This window comes from Rhinopithecus roxellana, chromosome 9, assembly GCF_007565055.1.
Source record: "Rhinopithecus roxellana isolate Shanxi Qingling chromosome 9, ASM756505v1, whole genome shotgun sequence".
Taxonomy (NCBI): domain Eukaryota; kingdom Metazoa; phylum Chordata; class Mammalia; order Primates; family Cercopithecidae; genus Rhinopithecus; species Rhinopithecus roxellana.
The window spans coordinates 11002333-11024802 of NC_044557.1; the positions used below are offsets into that span (position 1 = coordinate 11002333).

At 35.6% G+C, this 22470-nt stretch overlaps 1 protein-coding gene across 3 annotated transcripts in view; it reads left to right on the forward strand.

Moving 5' to 3' along the window:
* RB1CC1 (RB1 inducible coiled-coil 1) overlaps window positions 1-22470 on the forward strand; it is an 88667-nt gene that overhangs the window by 47498 nt on the left and 18699 nt on the right. For all 3 annotated transcript variants that reach the window (XM_030937526.1, XM_030937525.1, XM_030937527.1), the window contains 8 exons: window positions 5593-5777; window positions 6024-6210; window positions 6298-6379; window positions 6648-6709; window positions 8353-8456; window positions 9250-9376; window positions 9466-11366; window positions 20351-20516. In XM_030937526.1, the coding sequence (XP_030793386.1) occupies window positions 5593-5777; window positions 6024-6210; window positions 6298-6379; window positions 6648-6709; window positions 8353-8456; window positions 9250-9376; window positions 9466-11366; window positions 20351-20516 (2814 nt within the window). The remainder of the gene's footprint in view (window positions 1-5592; window positions 5778-6023; window positions 6211-6297; window positions 6380-6647; window positions 6710-8352; window positions 8457-9249; window positions 9377-9465; window positions 11367-20350; window positions 20517-22470) is intronic.

Genomic DNA, 22470 nt, shown 5'->3' on the forward strand with positions numbered 1-22470 from the left:
TAGTTACATCCCCATATTAACTTTTTTCCTTTTTTCTTAAGGTAAAACATACTTCCTTGACGTCATAGTTAAGGCTGATGTAAATTAGAATGTCCTTTAGTATTTCCTTTTAGTGATATGTTCAGTTCTGTCGTTTGAAAATCTCTTTAAATCACCTTGATTTCTGGAGGATATTTTTACCTGATTCATATAAAATTCCAGGTTGTTAGCATTTTATTTGTGGTCTTTTCTTTGCCTTTTGTTTGATTTTTAGCAATTTTAGTATGAGGTGCCAAGATGTGGCATTCTTTGTATTTATCCTACTTTGGGCTTGTAGTGCATCTTGAATCTGTGGCTTAATGACTTACACCATTTGAGAAAAATCTGAGTCAGTTTCTCTTTCCCTCGCTTGCTTTTCCTTCTCTTTCAGTGATTCCAGTTAGACGTTTTAGACCTTTCACCATATCCATTTCATTTACACTTGTTTCCTGTATTTTCTTTTTATCCATCTGTGCTTCATTCTAGATATTTACCTTTAACCTACATTTTAACTTTTTCTCTTTTTTAGTGTCTAACTTAGCTAACCATTTGCTCATTTCTTATTTTTGTTCATTTTTCAGCTCTACAATTTCAGTTTGGTTCTTTTGTTTATATAGTTTCATATTCTCCACCCCCAAATATTTAGTCTTAGCCATTCATCATCTCTTTGATCACATTAATAAGCATATAGCAATTTAAGTCTTTATCTGTTCACTATGTTGCCTGTTCTTGTGTGTCTGTTTATATTTGCTGGTGTTTCTTTCTTTTTTTTTTTTTTTTTTTTTTGAGAGGAAGTTTCGCTCTTGTTGCCCAGCCTGGAGTGCAGTGGCGCTATCTCATCTTGCTGTAACCTGTGCCTCCTGGATGCAAGCGATTCTCTTGCCCCAGCCTCCCAAATAGCTGGGATTACAGGTGCCCACCACTACATTCAGCTGATTTTCTTATTTTTAGTAGAGACAGGGTTTTTCCATGTTGGTCAGGCTGGTCTTGAACTCAGGTGATCCGCCTGCCTCGGCCTCCCAAAGTGCTGGGATTACAGGTGTGAGCCACAGCGCCCAGCCATATATTTGGTGGTGTTTCTTGTAATTCTCACTCTTAACATTCTTGCATTTTCATGTACCTGATTTTTTTTTAAATAAGAAAAATCAAATATTATGAGGCCTAGGATAACATTTTCTTCTGCAGAGAATTTATATTTGCTTTTGGTAGGTACTTTGGGCAGTTACCATCATAAATTACTTTAGTTCAGTTTCAGAGATTTGGATGATTGGAAGTTGGTATTCTAGTTCTTGGGATGGCCGTTCTACTTTTAGTTTACCCTTAATCATAGGATATAGGTTTTAGGGATCTGAACGCAAACAAATTCTGTTCCATTGTACCTTTCCTTGGCTGGCTCTGGTCTTCAATTTTCAGTTTTCTAGCCCTTCAGGGAAGTCAGGACTGCTGACTGCTTATTTTTAATTTTGGATTCCTCTTCAAGAATCAACAGAATTCCTCAGAGCAAAGCATTCCTAGTCACCTAACTTCTCCTCTCGGTTTCGTTCTTCTCCTGGATTCTAGCCCTTTCACGGTGCCTGGCTTCTTCACTGACTTCCTAGATCTCCCATCCCTAAAGCCACAGGGAGCTTGATCGACATTACAGACTACCATTACTAGAGACAGAACTCTGTATTCCTGATCTTTTGCTTCTTCTGCAGTGTTGTTGTTTTTTAACTTCCATAGAATGAATCAAACAAAATTTATTTAACCATACTTCTTTTGGTGATTATTTAGTTTATTTCAGTTTTTCCATATTAGAAATATTCATTGAATATTGCACTATACCCATTTTTACATGCATGTTCTAGTATTTCTGTAGGCACAATCTCCAATAATGGGATTGTTGGATTAAGGTGTTTGTTCATTTTAAATATTAATTAATAATGTTCTAATGCCTGCCATAGAAGCAAAGTCAGTCAACACTTCCAGTATGTAAGGAGAAGAGTAATTTCTCTGTTATCAGTGTTTGCCATGTATTTACTCTGAATTGTCATTCTCCACATTTTCTTCTTCATGTTTTTGTTAGAATTGTTCATATATTATCTAGATAATTCTTTGTCTATTATAGATTTATTACAGATACTGTCTCTGTTGATAATTTATATGGATTGAAAATCAGAAGCTTTAAATTTTGGTGCAGTCAAATTCATTACTACATTTATTCATATTATGAACCCGTCATTCTATAAAATCCTATGGATTTCTTTATAACTGTTTTTCAGATTGAATAAACCAGAACTTTCAATTCTCTTACCTTAGATACTCCAGTTTTCTCTGTCTGCTTTTTCTTTGCTCCCCTTAATCTCTCAATATTTTAAAATATTGCTGTTAGTCCTCCTGCTTTGTATCACTTGAAGAGTCAATTAGGCAGGTACATTGGATGGTTTTGTATTTGTTAATAATATAAAAAGATATTTATTGCTCATATTGCCCGCAAGTCTACTTGGTTTCAGCAAATGGAGTTTTGTCATACAAGGAAAAGTATTTTTCTGGGAATGTAGTTGGGTGATAATATTATTTCCTCAAAATGGAAGAATGCATTATTTGCGTATTTGAGGTTTTCTTGTTTGCTTTCTAAATCTGACCATTTAACCTCCCTGAATCTAAACTGAAGTAAAATTGAGTGAAAATTTCTGTTCCAATGAAAATTACAAAATTAGTTTTTGTTGTCTTATGCTCATAGAGCATCCTGTTTCAACATCTTAGTTCCCCCCAATTTATTTGTAGTATTTTGCTATTGTTTTAAACTATGGTAGCTCATGGAATATAAGGAACACCGAATGAATACTATAGATAATATTCTTACTTTTATAAAATATCTTTTCTTTATTTGATACCTGAGTGGTATAGTCCTTTTAAACATTTTGAGGCAATTAAATATTTGATTATTTAAGTTCTCCAATGGATATTTTTTGATACTCCTAAGTATTCATAATAAGTGTATTTAGAAGTCATCTATGTTGTCTGGTTGTATATTGGGAGCAAAATTGTAAGGCAGAAATGTAGACCCCGAGGTAGACAGTTTTCAGTTGAGTGTGCCTGAGTGAATCTGAGGGTGAGAGGATTCAGTTAGTAAGCTTATTTTCAGTGAGCTCATGAGAGAAAAGGGATACCCAGTTGAAGCTAGGAGGTATATGGTAAGTGAGACAACTTTTCACACCTGTATTGTCATGATTTGGGCTGCCAAGGGATGTAGAGAGTCAAGGTTTTAGCAGAAGCATCACTTCCTCAGCCAGACGTTTCCATTTTTGAAGTCTTGGTCACATCATCAGGTTTATTTTCTCTTAGTATGCTGTACTTATCCTGTACCGCAATTGTAATTATTAATTAGATGCTTTTTAATACAGTCTTTTTCCAGAATATAAGCTCCAAGGAGGCAGGACATCTGCTCTGTCTACAAGGCCTTACCACACATTCCTGATACATACATAATAGAAACACATCAATACTTAATAAAATGAGAATTTGGATTTGTGTTTTTTGAATTTGAGAAATGTTACAATTCTATCTAGCCTCTGGCTAGTGTAAAATTTTTATTTACAGATGTTTCATCAGTTACTTTTGTTGCTGCCAATGGTATTTCCCTGTTGCAGATAGTTTGTCAGTACTTCCTTCAGAATGCGGTTGGTGAAAAGTAAATAAATTCAGTTTAGCCAGTTTTAGGAGCTGATTTAACATCTTGCTAAACACATTACAACGTAGTATAATTCATTCTAGCTACAAAGCAATTAAAACTTAAAACCACTCCCAATTAAAAGGGAAAAGAAATTGTGGAAAGGGATTTATTATTTATTGCCTGAACATCTCATAAGACACAGACTATTTCAAATGCCTTTGAAGGGGTAATTTCTTAAAACCACAACATTTATGAGGATTTGTTGTAGACCCTTCTACATGGTTTTGGTAAAAAAACAAAAAACAAAAAAAAAAAAAAACCTCACTCACCAAACCTATAAAGCTGTGTAACACTAGAGCCCTGAATGTTCATTCTCTAGCCATTCGTATCCTTGAGGGGTATCAGCAAAATTAGGAAATATCAGGGAGTTTTCTTCCCAAACAAAAGTTGGCAGAATGCATCTGAAACAGGATTGTGAGTACTGTAGTGCTATAATGTAGCTGTCAAACCTTATTTGTGTGTAGAAATATTAGTAATTAGTACTACATGATTTGTGAGGATTTTTTCTATTTAGTCTGGATTATATTGAGGATGGTTGAGCAAATATGGAATTCAGTTTATTGAAAAACAGTATTTTTTCCTTCTTTTAGCAATACAGTACTTACATGCTTTGGTGTCAGGAAATCCTTTACTAATGGTCTAAAATTTAGATTTGGGATTGATTCTATATTTTTCATGGATTCAATAAAAAGTAATTGAAAACCAGACTTTGCGAAAGGAGATAAAAGTAGCAAATTGTTTTTTAATAGATTACATTGTAGAAAAATCATAGTTGCAGTTAACCAAAGAGTATCTTGAAAGGAAAAAGCATACAGTTACTATAAAAATTGTCTTGTTTTCAGATATTGAATCAATTTGACTTTAATATACATCGTTTAAATCTAAATATTGTAATATTTAGGAAAAACATGAAACAGAACTACCAGAAAATTGGAAGACACACTTATCCTTTAGCTGGGCATAAAGTTAAGTTCCTAGAAGGATAATGATTTATTTACAGTATCAATACAGCAATCAGATGGATGTACAAAACCTAAAGCATTATTACATATAAGCCACTTAGTATATAGCATAGGAAAAAGCTTTGTGGTAGCAATAAAGTATGAAGTAATAACCTTATTAAGTTATCTTTGGACCATATATAAAGAAAACTAAATATACTTGAGAGAGATGAAGGAAGATTATGGCAAATCTATCGAAATTAATTAGTAACTTACACAATCCCTACTTGACAGATACACCGTTTACCTACAAAAACAAATGAGTAAGGACAGCTAAGAAAAACAGAAAAAAGGTTTTTCTACCAAATAATAAAGTATTAACTGTGTGCAAAATCACACAATTCAGTCATTGTCCTAGTGATGGGAGCACAGATCAGTGGAACAAAATATAGTCCAGAGATAACTGGAGAGGGCAGTGACTTTTTCAATAACTATTATAAGGGCATTTTATTATTTTTGTATTTTGGGAAAGTGTCTAATATACTATTGTATAATGTTTGCTAGGTTAAATCCCTCATTGTTTTTCAGTGACCTTGTTTTATTTGTGCTGTGACCGACCGATAGTGCTATAGGAGTCTAGACACACAGCTTCTAGTTCTCATCGACTGCTAAGTATATCCTTGGCTAAGTGGCTTTATCTTTCCAGCCTTTATTTTCTTCTAGTTTGAAAAATTAAAGATGAGCATAGGATTCTTAAAAATTCTAGGTCTTATAATTCTAGAAAAATAGAGGATTTAAAAATATTGTTAGAAGGCGCAGAACGGGTTGTGTTTAACATAAAGATTTTCCAGTTAACTGAATGTCCATACCTTTCATGAAACAAAATTAATGTCGTTTGAAACACTTTTTTTCTCAAAGGGATTTTTAGCTAATCAGAAGAGAGCTGAAAACTTAAAGGATGCATCCGTATTACCTGATTTATGCCTGAGTCACGCAAATCAGTTGATGATTATGTTGCAAAATCATAGAAAACTGTTAGATATTAAACAGAAGTGTACCACTGCCAAGCAAGAACTAGCAAATAACCTACATGTCAGACTGAAGTAAGTGATTCATTTATATATCTGTTTTAAGATGTTTAGAGTAGGTGTTTATATTTATTTCTCCCAAATGATAGGGTGATTTTTCCTTGCAATTTTATTGAAATACCTTATTGATGAATTTTGGAATTAGACTATTTTTGTAGAGCTTATATATCTTGATTTCTTTGGCTTAACTAAGTTAGTAAACTTAGTAAGTAACTAAGTAAAGTTTTGTGAATTTTGAAAATGATGGATTTTGTTCTCTAGGTGGTGTTGCTTTGTAATGCTTCATGCTGATCAAGATGGAGAGAAGTTACAAGCTTTGCTCCGCCTCGTGATAGAGCTGTTAGAAAGAGTCAAAATTGTTGAAGCTCTTAGTACAGTTCCTCAGATGTACTGCTTAGCTGTTGTTGAGGTTGTAAGAAGAAAAATGTTCATAAAACACTACAGGGAGGTATGCAAGTTGAATTCTATTTTAAATGTATATGAAGTTTAACGAATTGGTGTATGTTTATGTTTAACATAAGCGTTCCTCTTCTAGTGGGCTGGTGCTTTAGTGAAAGATGGAAAGAGATTATATGAAGCAGAAAAATCAAAAAGGGAATCCTTTGGGAAATTATTTAGTAAGTGTTCATTAATAATTTCAATTACTTTTGTAAAGGAAAAAAGTTTTTATAAACTTGGATTTTCTGTAGCATACTTGATGTATATGCTGTTAATTACCATTGATATCTAGGAAATACTCCTTTTAAAGTGTATAGAATTGAATCCATTGTTAAATTTTAAACTTGAAGTACTGTCAACTTTTAGTTTACTTTTTCAAAAACCAGAGATAATTTTTTGCCTTAAATAAAGCTCTAAAATAACCATATTGTTAATTTCTTTATACAGGGAAGTCTTTTTTAAGAAATCGTCTGTTTAGGGGACTGGACTCCTGGCCCCCTTCCTTTTGTGTATGTATTTATTTTCTAACCATGACTAAATTCCGTATGTTTTAAAACCTTTTTTCCAGAAGTAGAGGCATTTATCAGAAACTTGCAGAAATTGTTGTGGTTTTAAAAAAATCAAAATAAAAGTGTTTTTGACTTTAAAAGTCAGCATAAAGCTTGATAAAAGTCAGCATAAAGATTGATATTTGCATTCATAATTTTTATAAAGAATCTTCATAACACAGGAAGATACATTATACAGCACTGTTAGGATTGGTAGAAATAGATTCACTTAGTTTTTTTTGTTTTCTTGTCTCTTCCTTTTTTTCTTTCCACCCTCCCCTCCTCTTTCTTCCACCGCTCTTCTCCCTCCCTCCTCCTTTACAGCCTCTGCCTCGTCCTTGCCCTTCTATATTTTCACACCACCCCCCTTTATATTTTGACAAATCAGAATAATAAAGCCTCAGTTAGACTTCACTGAAATTAAACATTAGTTTGGTATATTTCTTAACCATTATTATCTGGGGTCATTAATTTTATTACATAAGAAGAAACGTTTCCACGATCAAAGCAATATGGGGACTTTTACTCCCATCAGATGTACTGCTTAGCTGTGTTGTTGTTGTTTTGGAGACAGAGTCTTGCTCTGTTGTCCAGGCTGGAGTGCAGTGGCACGATCTCGTCGCACTGCAACCTCTACCTCCTGGGTTCAAACTATTCTTGTGCCTCAGCCTCCCAAGTAGCTGGGACTACAGGTGCCCGCCACCGCATCCGGCTAAGTTTTTGTATTTTAGTAGAGATAGGGTTTCACAATGTTGGCCAGCTGATCTCAAACTCCTGGCCCCAAGTGTTTTTGCCCACGTTGGCCTCCCAAATTGTTCAGGTTACAGGCGTGAACCACGACACCCAGCTGTGCTTAGCTGTTAAACATGTTTCTGTACTGCAGGATTTCTTAGTGTTTTAAATGTATGCATTTTTTAATATCTAAGAATTGGTGACATAGCCATTCCCATACTTATTTATCCGAGAACTCTTTTTTATGAAGAACATCTTGACATCTCCACATCTGCTTGAGTAATGATTTAAAACTATTGAAGTTTTTTTTAATGCAACTCTTGGCAATTTTATAAATAACGAATTGGTAGGATTTACCAGTTAATATTTTTTACAGAAGCTAAAATTGACCAAAACTTTGTCTTCTGGAATATGTAATGGAAAGGTCAAGGGAACAGCAAATAAGAAAGTGTTACATGGAAAAAAAAATACATGTGTATATTTTAATATATTAGTGACTTTAACGTGGTAAATATATATATACTTCATATTTACCATATACACACACACACACACACACACACACACACACGCACACATACACATACATATAGGATAGGAATACTGTAATTCCCATAAAATGATGCTAAACGCAGAGAAGGGGAGGAACAAGCGCATCCCTTGATCACTAGCAGTTCACGTCACAGTTTACTAAAGGCTCAGAAAAATAATATGCCATATCTTTATTGAATGATATTTCTTTTTTTGTTGCTTAATCATTTAAAGCATTTTAGTTTGGTATAGTAAATTTAATTATAGTAAGAAATCATATAAATTTGCCCTCTGTTTTTGGTTGAAAAAAATTTTTTTAATTAATTTATTTTTTGGTACAGACTCAGAAGCCTCGAAAGTTTGACTGTGAACTTCCAGATATTTCATTAAAAGATTTACAGTTTCTGCAATCATTTTGTCCTTCGGAAGTTCAGCCATTCCTCAGGTAAATGTCATCAGTATTTTAATCTAATTTATAACCTTAAAATGTTTTTATTATTCTGGAGTTGTGCCAGGTAGTACCAGTAATCTTAAGAGGTGCCAAGATAAGAAATATTTGTGATAGACTGGCTTTCCTGTGACTGCTTTGAGAAATATCTGAGGAATAAAAAATGATCGAAAATGAAGGTAAAGTAAAGGAAGGTATGCCTTACATGTAATTGTTTTTTTCCAGTAGAAACTTTTTGCATGCTGTTGGGAAATTTCTGACTTTATATATATATATATATATATTTTTTTTTTTTTTTTTTTTTTTTTTTTTTTTTTTTCTTGAGACGTAGTCTCACTCTGTCTGTCTCAGACGGGCTCGCCCAGGCTGGAGTGCAGTGGCGCGATACTGGCTCACTGCAACCTTCACCTCCCATGTTCCAGCAATTCTCCTGCCTCAGCCTCCTGAGTAGCTGGGATTACAGGAGCCCATCACCACGCCCTGCTAATTTTTGTATTTTTAGTAGAGATACGGTTTCACCATGTTGGCCAGGCCAGTGTCAGACTCCTGACCTCGTGATCCACCCGCCTAGGCCTCCCAAAGTGCTGGAATTATAGGTGCGATCCACCACGTTTGGCCCTAAGTTTTTACTTCACTGATTATGACACAAAGTTCTTAAAGTACTTCTGGTATTAATTTTAAAAGGAATGATAAGGCTCTTGTTATTTTTGGCATATCAAAATATTTGGTAGCAGTTATCTGCTATTTCATTAAGAAATCAGAAGTCTAATTTTATTGCATTCTGTTTCAGGGTTCCCTTACTTTGTGACTTTGAACCTCTACACCAGCATGTACTTGCTCTACATAATTTGGTAAAAGCAGCACAAAGTTTGGATGAAATGTCACAGACCATTACAGATCTACTGAGTGAACAAAAGGCAAATTCAGTTCTTTCAAACAGTTTTCTTCATTAGTGTAAAATGTTTGTGTTGGTGCAGCTCTTTACGCCTTTCTTTCTGTTTTCCAGGTATCTGTGAGTCAGACATCCCCACAGTCTGCTTCTTCACCAAGGATGGAAAGTACAGCAGGAATTACAACTACTACCTCACCGAGAACTCCTCCACCACTGACTGTTCAGGATCCCTTATGTCCTGCAGTTTGTCCCTTAGAAGAATTATCTCCAGATAGCATTGATGCACATACATTTGATTTTGAAACTATTCCTCATCCAAACATAGAACAGACTATTCACCAAGTTTCTTTAGACTTGGATTCATTAGCAGAAAGTCCTGAATCAGATTTTATGTCTGCTGTGAATGAGTTTGTAATAGAAGAAAATCTGTCATCTCCTAATCCTATAAGTGATCCACAAAGCCCAGAAATGATGGTGGAATCACTTTATTCATCAGTTATCAATGCAATAGACAGTAGACGTATGCAGGATACAAATGTATGTGGTAAGGAGGATTTTGGAGATCATGCTTCTCTGAATGTCCAGTTAGAAAGATGTAGAGTTGTTGCCCAAGACTCTCACTTCAGTATACAAACCATTAAGGAAGACCTTTGCCACTTTAGAACATTTGTACAAAAAGAACAGTGTGACTTCTCAAATTCATTAAAATGTACAGCAGTAGAAATAAGAAACATTATTGAAAAAGTAAAATGTTCTCTGGAAATAACACTAAAAGAAAAACATCAAAAAGAACTACAGTCTTTAAAAAATGAATATGAAGGTAAACTTGACGCACTAATAAAGGAAACTGAAGAGAATGAAAACAAAATTAAAAAATTGAAGGGAGAGTTAGTATGCCTTGAGGAGGTTTTACAAAATAAAGATAATGAATTTGCTTTGGTTAAACATGAAAAAGAAGTTGTAATCTGCCTGCAGAATGAAAAGGATCAGAAGTTGTTAGAAATGGAAAATATAATGCACTCTCAAAATTGTGAAATTAAAGAACTGAAGCAGTCACGAGAAATAGTGTTAGAAGACTTAAAAAAGCTCCATGTTGAAAATGATGAGAAGTTACAGTTATTGAGGGCAGAACTTCAGTCTTTGGAGCAAAGTCATCTAAAGGAATTAGAGGACACACTTCAGGTTAGGCACATACAAGAGTTTGAGAAGGTTATGACAGACCACAGAGTTTCTTTGGAGGAATTAAAAAAGGAAAACCAACAAATAATTAATCAAATACAAGAATCTCATGCTGCAGTTATCCAGGAAAAAGAACAACAGTTACAGGAATTAAAACTCAAAGTTTCTGATTTGTCAGACATGAGATGCAAGTTAGAGGTTGAACTTGCATTGAAGGAAGCAGAAACTGATGAAATAAAAATTTTGCTGGAAGAAAGCAGAGCCCAGCAGAAGGAGACCTTGAAATCTCTTCTTGAACAGGAGACAGAAGATTTGAGAACAGAAATCAGTAAACTCAACCAAAAAATTCAGGATAATAATGAAAATTATCAGGTGGGCTTAGCAGAGCTAAGAACTTTAATGACAATTGAAAAAGATCAGTGTATTTCTGAGTTAATTAGTAGACATGAAGAAGAATCTAATATACTTAAAGCTGAATTAAACAAAGTAACATCTTTGCATCACCAAGCATTTGAAATAGAAAACACCCTGAAAGAACAAATAATTGAACTGCAGAGTAAATTGAACTCAGAATTGAGTGCTCTTGAAAAACAGAAAGATGAACAAATCACCCAACAAGAAGAGAAATATGAAGCTATTATCCAGAACCTTGAGAAAGACAGACAAAAATTGGTCATCAGCCAGGAACAAGACAGAGAACAGTTAATTCAGAAGCTTAATTGTGAAAAAGATGAAGCTATTCAGACTGCCCTAAAAGAATTTATATTGGAGAGAGAAGTTGTTGAGAAACAGTTATTAGAAAAAGTAAAACATCTTGAGAATCAAATAGCAAAAAGGTAAGAATTCAGTTTAGTCTGTAATTATAAAATTAAAATATCAGTGATTCGTGTGTTTTTGTAAGTGTGTGTAATCATAGTACCTTGATTTACTCATTTACCTTGGGTAAATGTAGCAACTAGGGTATTTTCATGAAGTAAAAACTTTTACCCTTTGTCAGTGTTTCTTGCAAACAGAAATAACAGACTAAATCCATGAATGGCTTTTAAAAAATGAATCAGCAGTTTGGATTTTCAGAGAAATGTTTTGTTGAAAGTTTGAAATGTTTTAAAGAGCTCTTTGTTTTTCCTTCTAAGTTTCTCTCTTTATTCGCAGTTTTTTTCTAAACTCTTCAGTAGAAAATTACTTATATTTATTCTCTTTAAGTTTAGTATATAAAAGACTGTAAAATTGTCTTCTGCATATTGTTTACTAAAGGCTAAATCATAGATAGGAACATGTAGAGTGTTCCTTATTGTTATTAATACAATTTCAGTTGTTTCCTCTGTGTTTGAAAGATGTTTTTAAATTGCAGGTTTGATACTTTGGTTGTGGATTGGTGTTGTTTTTATATTTTTATTATTGTTACTGTCTGATGTTACTGCCTTTTGATCACAGAAGATGGTTTTTAGTACTTTTATTTTTAATCTTTGAAGGGGGTTTTGTGACCCAATAAACAGTTTCTAGAACATAATTAATACGTCAATTCATTCTATCATTAATTCTCCAAGTGAATACATATATATTTCAACCTGTGTCTTTGCCTTATCCCTTTTAAACAGTCTCCACCTGAAAAATTTCATTAAAATCCATTGTTTGTCTCCATGTCTTCTGGACAGGACACATACTTATGTTGGATGAGAACATAATAGAAACCTCCCTCCCCTGTATCATGTGAAGTGAGAGTTTTAGGAATTTTACTTGGCCTTTTCTACCATCATAGTCCTTGTTCCACGTGTAAGGGAAGCAACATGGGGATTCTGCCAGTCTGTAAGGATGAGTATCCCAAATCCAAAATGCTCCAAGATCTGAAACTTTTTGAGCCCTGACATGATACTTAAAGGAAATGCTCATTGGAGCCTTTTGGATTTTGGATTTTCACATTTGGTATACTCAACTGGTAAATATAACACAGGTATTCTAGCATCTGAAATTCAGAACACTTTACTCCCAAGCATTTCCATTAAGGGTTATTCAACTTGTTCCTCTCTCGATGAGGGAACCATTGGGCCCAAACTCTATCACATGAGCACCAATAATCTCCTCCTGGTGGACCACAGTCACTACAGTCCTCTCAGAGCCGGTGTTCAGTATTCCCCCAGAAGTCTGGAAAATGGCTGTAGATCTCTTCGGCATTGTAGTTGATAACTAACTCAGATCTTGGAATTGGGTGAAGGTTAGAATTCTCTTGATAAGCTAAGCCTCTGCATACTAGATTTAGAGTTTTCTATTTTGTTTTGTTTTTACAGTTTTAATAGGTCTTTAACCGGTTCATTATATTAGGGCCTACGGACAACCACGACCGCAGATTTCTCTGGGTCAAAACCTTCTAATTACTGCTCTGGCTCTGTTGCTTGTGGTAGAGCCGCATTATCTTTCTGGTGGTGAAATCCACTAATTGACCTCTGCCACTCCAGAAGCCTGTCATTCCCATAAATTCATTGAATTTCAGTGTTCTCATCTCCCTCTGCTCTCCGTTTTCTACAGACCACCACTACAGAGCCTTTTAAGCATGTATTTTGCAAAGCCTTGGTAAAGAATGTATTCTCTGGGCCCTCTGAGGGTGTAAGTAATAAATCCCTTCCAGTATACCTGCCTTTGGATGCCTTCTTGTAGATCAGGAGTCAGCAAACTTGTTTTTGTTTATGTTTTGGTTTTGTTTTGTTTTTGAGACAGAGTTGCGCTCTTGTTGCTCAGGCTGGAGTGCAGTGGCATGATCTCTGCTCACTGCAACCTCCACCTCCCAAATTCAAGCAGTTCTCCTGCCTCAGCCTCCCGAGTAGCTGGGATTATAGGCATGTACCACCACGCCTGGCTAATTTTGTATTTTTAATAGAGACAGGGTTTCTTCATATTCGTCAGGCTGGTCTCAAACTCCTGACATCAGGTGATCCACCTGCCTCACCTCCCAAAGTGCTGGGATTACAGATGTGAGCCACCATCCCTGGACAGCAAACTTGTTTTTTAAAGGTCCAGATAGTAAAAATTTTAGCATTTGCAGGTCACACACAGACTTACTAATATAATCTGTATGTGTGTGTTTACCATCTTTTAAATATGTGAAAAACAAGAACAGTGGCTCTCTAACTTCTGTCACAGTATCTTTATGCTCTCAAAAAATTGACACCAAACTGATTTTGTTTATAGGGATTATGTCAGTATTTCTGTACTAAAGATTAATACCAAGAAATTGAAACTTTGCCATTTTCAAATAACCTTATTACATGTTGGCATATGTAAGACTTTTTTTTTTTTTTTTTTTGAGACAGAGTCTCACTCTGTTGCCCAGGCTGGAGTGCAGTGGCGCAGTCTCAGCTCACAGCAACCTCATGGGTTCAAGTGATTCTCCTGCCTCAGCCTCCCGAGTAGCTGGGACTATAGGTGCGTGACACCACACCCAGCTAATTTTTATGTATTTTTAGTAGAGACGAGGTTTCACCATATTAGCCAGGATGGTCTTGTCTCCTGACCTTGTGATCCGCCCACCTCGGCCTCCCAAAATGCTGGGATTACAGGCGTGAGCCACCGTGCCTGGCCATACATAAGACTTTTTAATAAAAACTTGTCTGAAATGAAAACTAGTTAGAAGAGTACCATTGCTCTATATATTTGCAAATCTCTTGAGTTTTGATTGAAGTATATGGAAAAAAAAATCCAACCTTATGCTGAATGTAATTGGAAAAAGAAAGGAATATTTAAATAGCCTTTTCAGATGATTGTCGATATTCTTTGTTACTAAATCAAAATTCAGCAAGTGGTAATTTCTGAACATTAGTTTTTATTGTGGAATATGAAGCTATCAGTGGATTTTCTCATAATCTTAACATTTACTGGTACATCTCTTATACTTGAATCTTTTACTCATGCATGATTTTATGGCATCATGAGTTGGTCATTTGGAAAACACTAGTTCACTGAGTTAATACAGATCTTCCAACTGTTAACATATTTTAGAACTAGTAATTTTTACTATATCAAGAATAGTCTAAGAAAAAACAACCTCCCCTTTTTCCTGCCCACTTTGAGTGCCTTGTGGTGAAAGATAAAATGACAACACATAAAGTTTGGTGCTAATGTCTTTAATGTGTGTTCCGGTGCCAGCGGTTTTATCATTGGTGCCAATATTAACAAGTTGAAAAACGACATCACTTTAGTGTTACTGTGAAAACAGTTGTGACTTCACTCGTTCTCTGAATGTGTTTGGTTAACCCCAGGCTTCTGTGGATCACTCTTTGGGAATCATGAGCCTGAAGAAATGATTGGCAAACTTTCTGTAGAGGCCTGGATAGTAAATATTTTAGGTTTTGTGGGCCAAATGGTCTCTATCCAGACTACCCAGCTGTACCATTTTAGCAAGACAGAAGTAAGACAATATAAATGAACAGTTTGGCTGTGTTCCAACAAGACTTTAATTATAAAAAACAGCGGATTGGATTTACCTGCCCTTGGTCTAGAGTATCTCATTTTGCCATCTAATTTTCATTTAATGTTGGTTATTCTTAAGTCTACTTTCCGGGCAGTCAACTTAGCAAAGTCTGTCCCTCCTCTTGTAACTCTCATTAGATCCATTCCCATACTTATTTTCCGTTTTTCTGCCAAAATGTATTAAAGATTCTGTAATTGCTTTGCAATTCCTCCTTTGTTAGACTTTTAAATCTCCAGAGATCTGGCAGTTTTGAATGTAGCAACGGGTCTGGAAGTAATGGTGGGAGATGTTGTTGAAAAGGATCATCTCATTGAGAAGAGGACTACCTCGAGTGAAGGTGCACTGATTTCCTCAGAGAAGGTAGAAAAGGCTGTTGCTTCCAGGAAGGGAGGTTTGGTGGGATTTGGAGGCACAGCTGGGACATGTCCCAGAGCCTTGCCCTCCTTAGTCGTCACTGGTTTTCAAACAACTACAAGTGTCTGCTGTTCTGCCATGTACTGCCCTGGTCTTCCAGTGTTCTATTTTGCACTGGCAGTGAGGTCATTACTGCTTTCAGATCAGATAATTAATCTCAGATTTCCATGTTTTATGGGATTTTTTTTTTCCTCTAGAGTCGTTTTTTGTATCGGGATTGAGCTTATAAAACAACCACTTTTAAATATTTCAGGATTAAAGGGGTTAGTATCAGACTTACAGTTTACACGAATGTTGGGAGAACTGGGAGACTAGATAGTAATCTGGTGAAGGCCAGGAGATCTATAATAGAAAGTCATCTGAACCACCAAAGTTGGTGGCTTAGGAAACTGCTACAGTTCTTCGAAGACTTTCATCAGTTGTCTACCAAGACCCCCAAACAGGTGGTTTACTTGGAAATCTCTTATGAATCTCACATTGCCCACATGTTTGGCTACAACCACCTCCAGAGTCTCTAACTTCAGCATCCCAGGTCAGATGTGGGTATCTTCCACTGGCAAACTCAAACATAGAACCTACTGAGGAAGGAATTCTGGATAATATCCCTGGCTTCTCTGTCATGCAGAGGAAACCTTTGAAGAAGAATGATGCTTATGTGAGGACACAGTCCGGCACATTTCCCTTTCACCACTAGGTTTCTACATATGCCAGAAGCAACATTGAGAGGCCAGCTGCCAATGAGAAACATTTGTAAGATATGAATACGCAAATTAGCTATGTCTGTAATGTCAAGAGCTCCCACAGTAAATCAATAAGAAAAAGGCGCACAATCTGTTAGAAAAATGGACAGAGATATGACAAGATCAAAGAAGAAATACAAATGGCCAAAATGTAAATACTGTTCGGTCTACTTGTGATTCAGGAAATGCAAGATCAGAATATCTTCTATTTAATTTGGAGTTATTAATAGTTTTGAAAATGTAGGAGAAAGCTTTCTCCTGTACCTTTGTACAAAGAAATGAGAGCAGAGCGTGTGTGTATTTTGTGGGTCGGGAGATCTCTCTACTACATGATTGATGGCCCTGCTCCCAGGAGGTAGTGATATGGATCTGAGTGAGTATGAGTGGGAGCATTTTGATTTTGTAATTCTAATTTCAAAAGAAGAGATTTTTATTTTGTTTATTATTTTTTTGAGATGGAGTCTCGCTCTTGTCGCCCAGGTTGGAGTGCAGTGTCGCAATCTCGGCTCACTGCCACCTCTGCCTCCGGGGTTCAAGCGATAGAAGATTTTTTTTTTTTTTTAAAAACCACTGTGAACTGTTTACTAGGCCGCATTATAATTTAGTCAGTGTTAAGAGTTCAAGCATCAAGACAATCAAGTTTATGTTCAATGTAAATTTTATAATTGATAGAAATATTTGGATATAATACAGTCCTTTGCTAGAACTGACATTTTAATGGTGGGAAAAACTGTCAACCTTTAGAGATGCTTTTTTTCAAGTTTCCGTGATATTAAAGTTCCCAGCTGATAACAAATGTATCTGCTTCCTTGAGTTTCAATGTCCAGGCCTATTTAAAGTATTCAGATATGCAAAGACAGGATTATGCAAGTTTCTTTTAGGTGGACAACCTTTATTGATGAATTTCTTAGGTTTCTGTGGTAGTGTTGTTAGATTAAATACAGTCATTCCCTCTTCTCTAGTTTCATTTTATGTGATTTCGGCCTTCATGGTTTCAGTTACCCCATGGTTCGAAAGTATTAAATGAAATAAACAATTCCTGAGTTTTAAATTGGATACCGTTTTGAGAAGCATGATTTGTCAAGTGTATCCACACTGGACAGTCTCCACACATTAGTTATTTGTTAGCCATCTGGGTTATCAGTATCGCAGTCCTTGTGTTCAAGTAACCTTTATTTAATGGCTCCAAAGCACAAGAGTAATGATGCTGACAATTTGGGTGTGCCAAAAAGAAGCCTTGAAGTGCTTCGTTTAAGTGAAAAGATGAAAGTTCTTGATTTAGTAAGAAAAAAAAGTAAATGCTGAGACTGCAAAGATCTACAGTAAGACCCAGTCTATCTGTGAAACTATGCAGAAGGAGACAATTCATTCTCTTTTTGCCATCACACCTCAAACTGCAAATGTTAGGACCACAGTGCATATATTGGAAAAAAATACAGGGTTTGCTACTATCTGCGGTTTCGGGCATCCACTGGGGGTCTTGGAACATTCCCTGTGGGTGAAGGGGGACTACTATATTTTCCTAACTAAACTGTGATACCCTGTAACCTTTTCTTCATGACCTCCCTCCCTTCTACACAGCTTCTTGCTCCCCAAAGAAAGGCAGTGATGCTAGTTAAAACACAAAACCTATTTTAGCTGTTAGCCTTTCATTGCTAGGGTTAATTCCTCTGATAGCAGGGCCATTTCAGATCCTAGGGTAATGTGCAATAGAAGTTGTGTGGCAGATAGTCACTTGGAACATTTTCTAATGGGAGCGTCAAACAATACGGCACAGTATGTACTTTGGCCGGATTAATACAGCCATAAGAAACCTATCTTCAGTACAGGATAATGGTTATTTTTTCATGTCATAACCTGTCCATTTTTTGCTTTTACTTTATGAGTCAGTAAATGAGATACCCTATGCTAATCACCTAGTGTTCTCATTCTGGTTTTGGGGATGATATGGTGTTTACAGAGTGTCAGTGATATCTATATCTGTTTGCGTACCTGGAACTGTGTCCTCTTGTCCCTGTATTATCCCAGCACAGCACTGACCCTGAAATGGAGTACCCCAGGCAATCCAAAGATGCAGGACACCTAGAAATTATAAGTACTGGCTGTGCATGACCTCCCCTCCCTCACTTGCACAATGTGAACCACACTTTTTGTAATACAATTCTAGGATATTTTGTCATGTTGAAAGCTCTTCTTCAGGCTTCTTTACTGTGCCCCATTTCTTACTAATACCCTTTCTCACAATAGTCTTTTCAAAACCTAGATTCACACCTTATCATTCTCTAGACCAAACCTTTCAATGACTTTATATGGTACTCGCAATGAAATTCATAACCTTTACTGTTCACTATCTGTCCTTCACTTCTCCATCCTCAGTGCTCTCTTGATTTCCTCCTTAAAACCTGGCCTTGTTTTTTACTCCTAAAAGTTTGAGCTTACCTTAGAATTGTGGATATTTCTTCAAGGAAGACACTGGCCAAACAGGATTATTTGTAAACCCTGCCTATACCTATTTTTATCCCAAGCACTTCATTGTTAGTAGTCTGAGTCCCTTTTTGTTCCTTAGTAAGACTTTGATTTAAGTAGTATGTCAGTTTTCCAGCCGTGGAATAGTTTAAACTTGCACATCCCCCTCTTCAGCCCCAAAGGAGAAACTTTAAAAGTAAAGCCTTCATCTTAATTAATTATATTATGGAATATATATCCTGTCCTTTAATTAATTATATTATGAAATAGGGGATTCCTATTCCAGCCTTTCTGGGAACTAAATAAGGAGTCTTAGACTTTGATAGAGAGATTATGTTTCAAACTGTATATTCTGTGTTTGGCTGTTTAAAGCTATCTCTTTGGAGGAAAGGTTATCTGAGCAGCAAGTTTAAGTTATTAGATTTTTATCAGTAAATTTGGAAGCATGAATAAAAAGAGTCCAATAATTTTTTTGTATGATTGTTGGTATAAATAGTGTATTTCTATCATATAATTAGATTAGGAAATTACATAAGATACATGTAGAGTGAACATTTTAAATACATGCCCATATTAATTGCAGAACACACCCTGATTTCAAAAACATTAGCATATCATTTAAAAACAAATAGAGGGACATTTAAGCCTAAAAATTGACTTGTTAAAGTAGTTTTTAATAACAGCAATTTCTTGAGGCTTAGCAGCATATTTTAATACCAATGGGATTTTTCATCTTCTTGAAGAAACCTTTTTTTAATGCTAAGGATTATTAAGTTGAAAGTAGATAAGATTAATACTTAGAAGTTATAATTAGAAGTTATTGAGTTATTAATTATAAGTTAAAATAATGACTAACCAGTGTTTGTTCATTTCTTCTTACATTGTCCTATTCTCATCTCTAGCACTTTGTCAGCAACCCCTGAGAGGTTAGCAAGTCTTCAGGAAATGAGTGTGAGTTCAGGAATATGTAGATTTGTTTGTGTAAACGCTTTTCAGTTTTAGCTTTGTGTTGCCTACTTGCTACCAAAATGAATCAAAGCCTGTTTTATGGAAATGAAAGCATTTCAACATATGCAATCTTTAGGTGTTTCTTTTTTCCTAAGTCATTGTGTAAATTTCATGTATAGGAATAGCAAAACTGACATTTGAAGTTGAGTTTACCTATCTCCTATGTGTATAGTCCCTTACCAGAAAATACTTTTTCCTTATGTTGCCCAGGCAGGATTTGAACGTCTGTGCTCAAGCAGTTCTCCTACCTCAGCATGCACCACTGTGCTCGGCTCTTGTTTTTTTTTTTTTTTTTTTTTTTTAGGAGATGGGGTTTCACTTTGCTGCCCAGGCTGATCTCAAACTCTTGGGCTCAAGTGGATCCTTCCACCTGGGCCTCCCAAAGTGCTAGGATTGCAGATGTGAGCCACAGAGCTTAACCAAAGAATAAAAGAATAGCTACTCCATGGGCAGAGCAGCCTCTTGATTTTTATGTATGTTGATACAAGCAGATTATCTTGAATGTATCTGATATACTGATAAAAATCAGTAAACCTTGTTAGTGTCACCATCTAATCTGTATTAAACTTTTACGTATTTCCCTTTTTAGATTCAAAGAGAGGGTTCACACAGATATCTTTCATGCTACATTATTAGGCTTAAGGAAGATAAATTTCATAAATATGATATTTGGTACATTTGTGTGTCTGTAGTTTTTTTTTTTAATTTAATGCTATATTTAATTTGTAAGTCCTGCCATTGACTCTACCAGAGAAGATTCTTCAAGCTTAGTTGCTGAACTTCAAGAAAAGCTTCAGGAAGAAAAAGCTAAGTTTCTAGAACAACTTGAAGAGCAAGAAAAAAGAAAGAATGAAGAAATGCAAAATGTTCGAACATCTTTGATTGCAGAACAACAGGTCTGTATCTCTTTTCCCATTTCATTTATTTGAGAACTAAAGAAAGTAGACATAAATTAACAAATACAATTTCTTTATGTAGCTGAGGGTTTCTTATATCTTAGATGTGATTTTCCTTACATTGATCCTGTTAATAAATTTCCTCATGACAAAAGCGTGTATTTTTAAGAATGTTTTATTTTTTAGTTTTTTTGCTCATCTGAAAAATAATATTTTTCATGTTAATGTCACATGACAATACCAGGTGCTTCAAAATGAGATAGTCTTCGAATTAGAAGCGAGGGAATGTGAATTTTGTTCCTGGTTTCTTCACTACCTATGTAATCTTGGATAGATCATTTAACCTCTTTAGAACTAAGATTAGTTTTTTATGAAAGGATTTTTTTAATTTAAAAAATGATTTTTATTTTTTCTCTAAGCTTCAAATTCTCCAAACTTTGTTATCCCAAATTACATTCAGATCAGCATAAATATCCTACACTTCCTGTAATTCTTATCCTTCTGATAGGCTGGTAGTAGATTAAGATGGAATATTGTTGAATTTTGTTAATGTACTTGTTGTTGTCTATAGTAAGAGGTAGTGCTTGTGAAGTATGTTGGGGCTAGATCAAAAACCAGATGCCTTGTTAGAGAGCTTGTACTTTACTTAAAGTACTGGACAGCAACTAAATACAATGGCATAATTAGATTTATACTTAATGAAGATCACCCACTGGAACATGGAGAAAGATTGGAGAACTGCAAAGCAGTCAGCTGGAAGAGCAATTTGGTAGCTACTGGTAGGATTCAGGCCAGAGAAAATACTGCAGTTTGCGGGATACATTTTAAGGGATACATTTCTGAAACTGCATATTATGGTTGTTGTACACATGTAATATTATGTGGTATTTTTCCTTTTCCTAAAATGTTGTAATTAGTGTCTTTGTAGAATTTGAAAAAATGTAAATCAGAGAATGGAAAGAAAATATAGTTCAAACCTCATAACAATTTTAGATTTTTAAGGCCTAGGGAAAGAAAGAAGAGCCTGGGAAAAGGGAACGAGAAAGCGCAACCAGAAAAAAAAGTGTGTGGCTTAAGGGAAACCAAGGAAAGTTAAGTGTTCAGGGAGGAGGCATAGCCAAGTTTTAAGTAAGAATTAGCAATAAAGAGGTCATTAGTAACCTCTCTCTTTAAGAATCTGGATTTATAGATTCTTCTCTATGATTCATTCTGCATATTCATCTCTGTTGCGTTGTCTCTCTGTGTGTTCTTTTATAAACACGTGTACAATTTCTAAAATTAAGAGTGATTTAACTGAAACCAAAAGTATAGTATTGACAGCTGTCTAACTTAGTTTTTCATGTTTTAATGCCTCTTTAAATATTTATAAAATAAGAGCGGGATAAATGACTTCTAAGGTACCTTCCAATTTTCCATGATGTGTATGTTAAGTTGTATTTATTTAAGGTGATTTGTACCTAACTCTGTATAGGTGATTTCTGAGTTGGAACTAATTAGTTCTTAACTAGCCCCCCCCCCTTTTTTTTTTTGAGACGGAGTCTCGCTCTGTCGTCCGGGCTGGAGTGCAGTGGCCAGATCTCAGCTCACTGCAAGCTCCGCCTCCCGGGTTTACGCCATTCTCCTGCCTCAGCCTCCCGAGTAGCTGGGACTACAGGCGCCCGCCACCTCGCCCGGCTAGTTTTTTGTATTTTTTAGTAGAGACGGGGTTTCACCGTGTTAGCCAGGATGGTCTCGATCTCCTGACCTCGTGATCCGCCCGTCTCGGCCTCCCAAAGTGCTGGGATTACAGGCTTGAGCCACCGCGCCCAGCCAACTAGCCCCCTTTTTTCATATGCCAGTTACAAGTTGTGATAATCTTCCTAAAAATTCAAATTATAGAAATGGCAAAGATCTTGAAAATAAACATAATGGTTTATATTATATAAGTGTTTATTTTCTATATATAAATAAAATA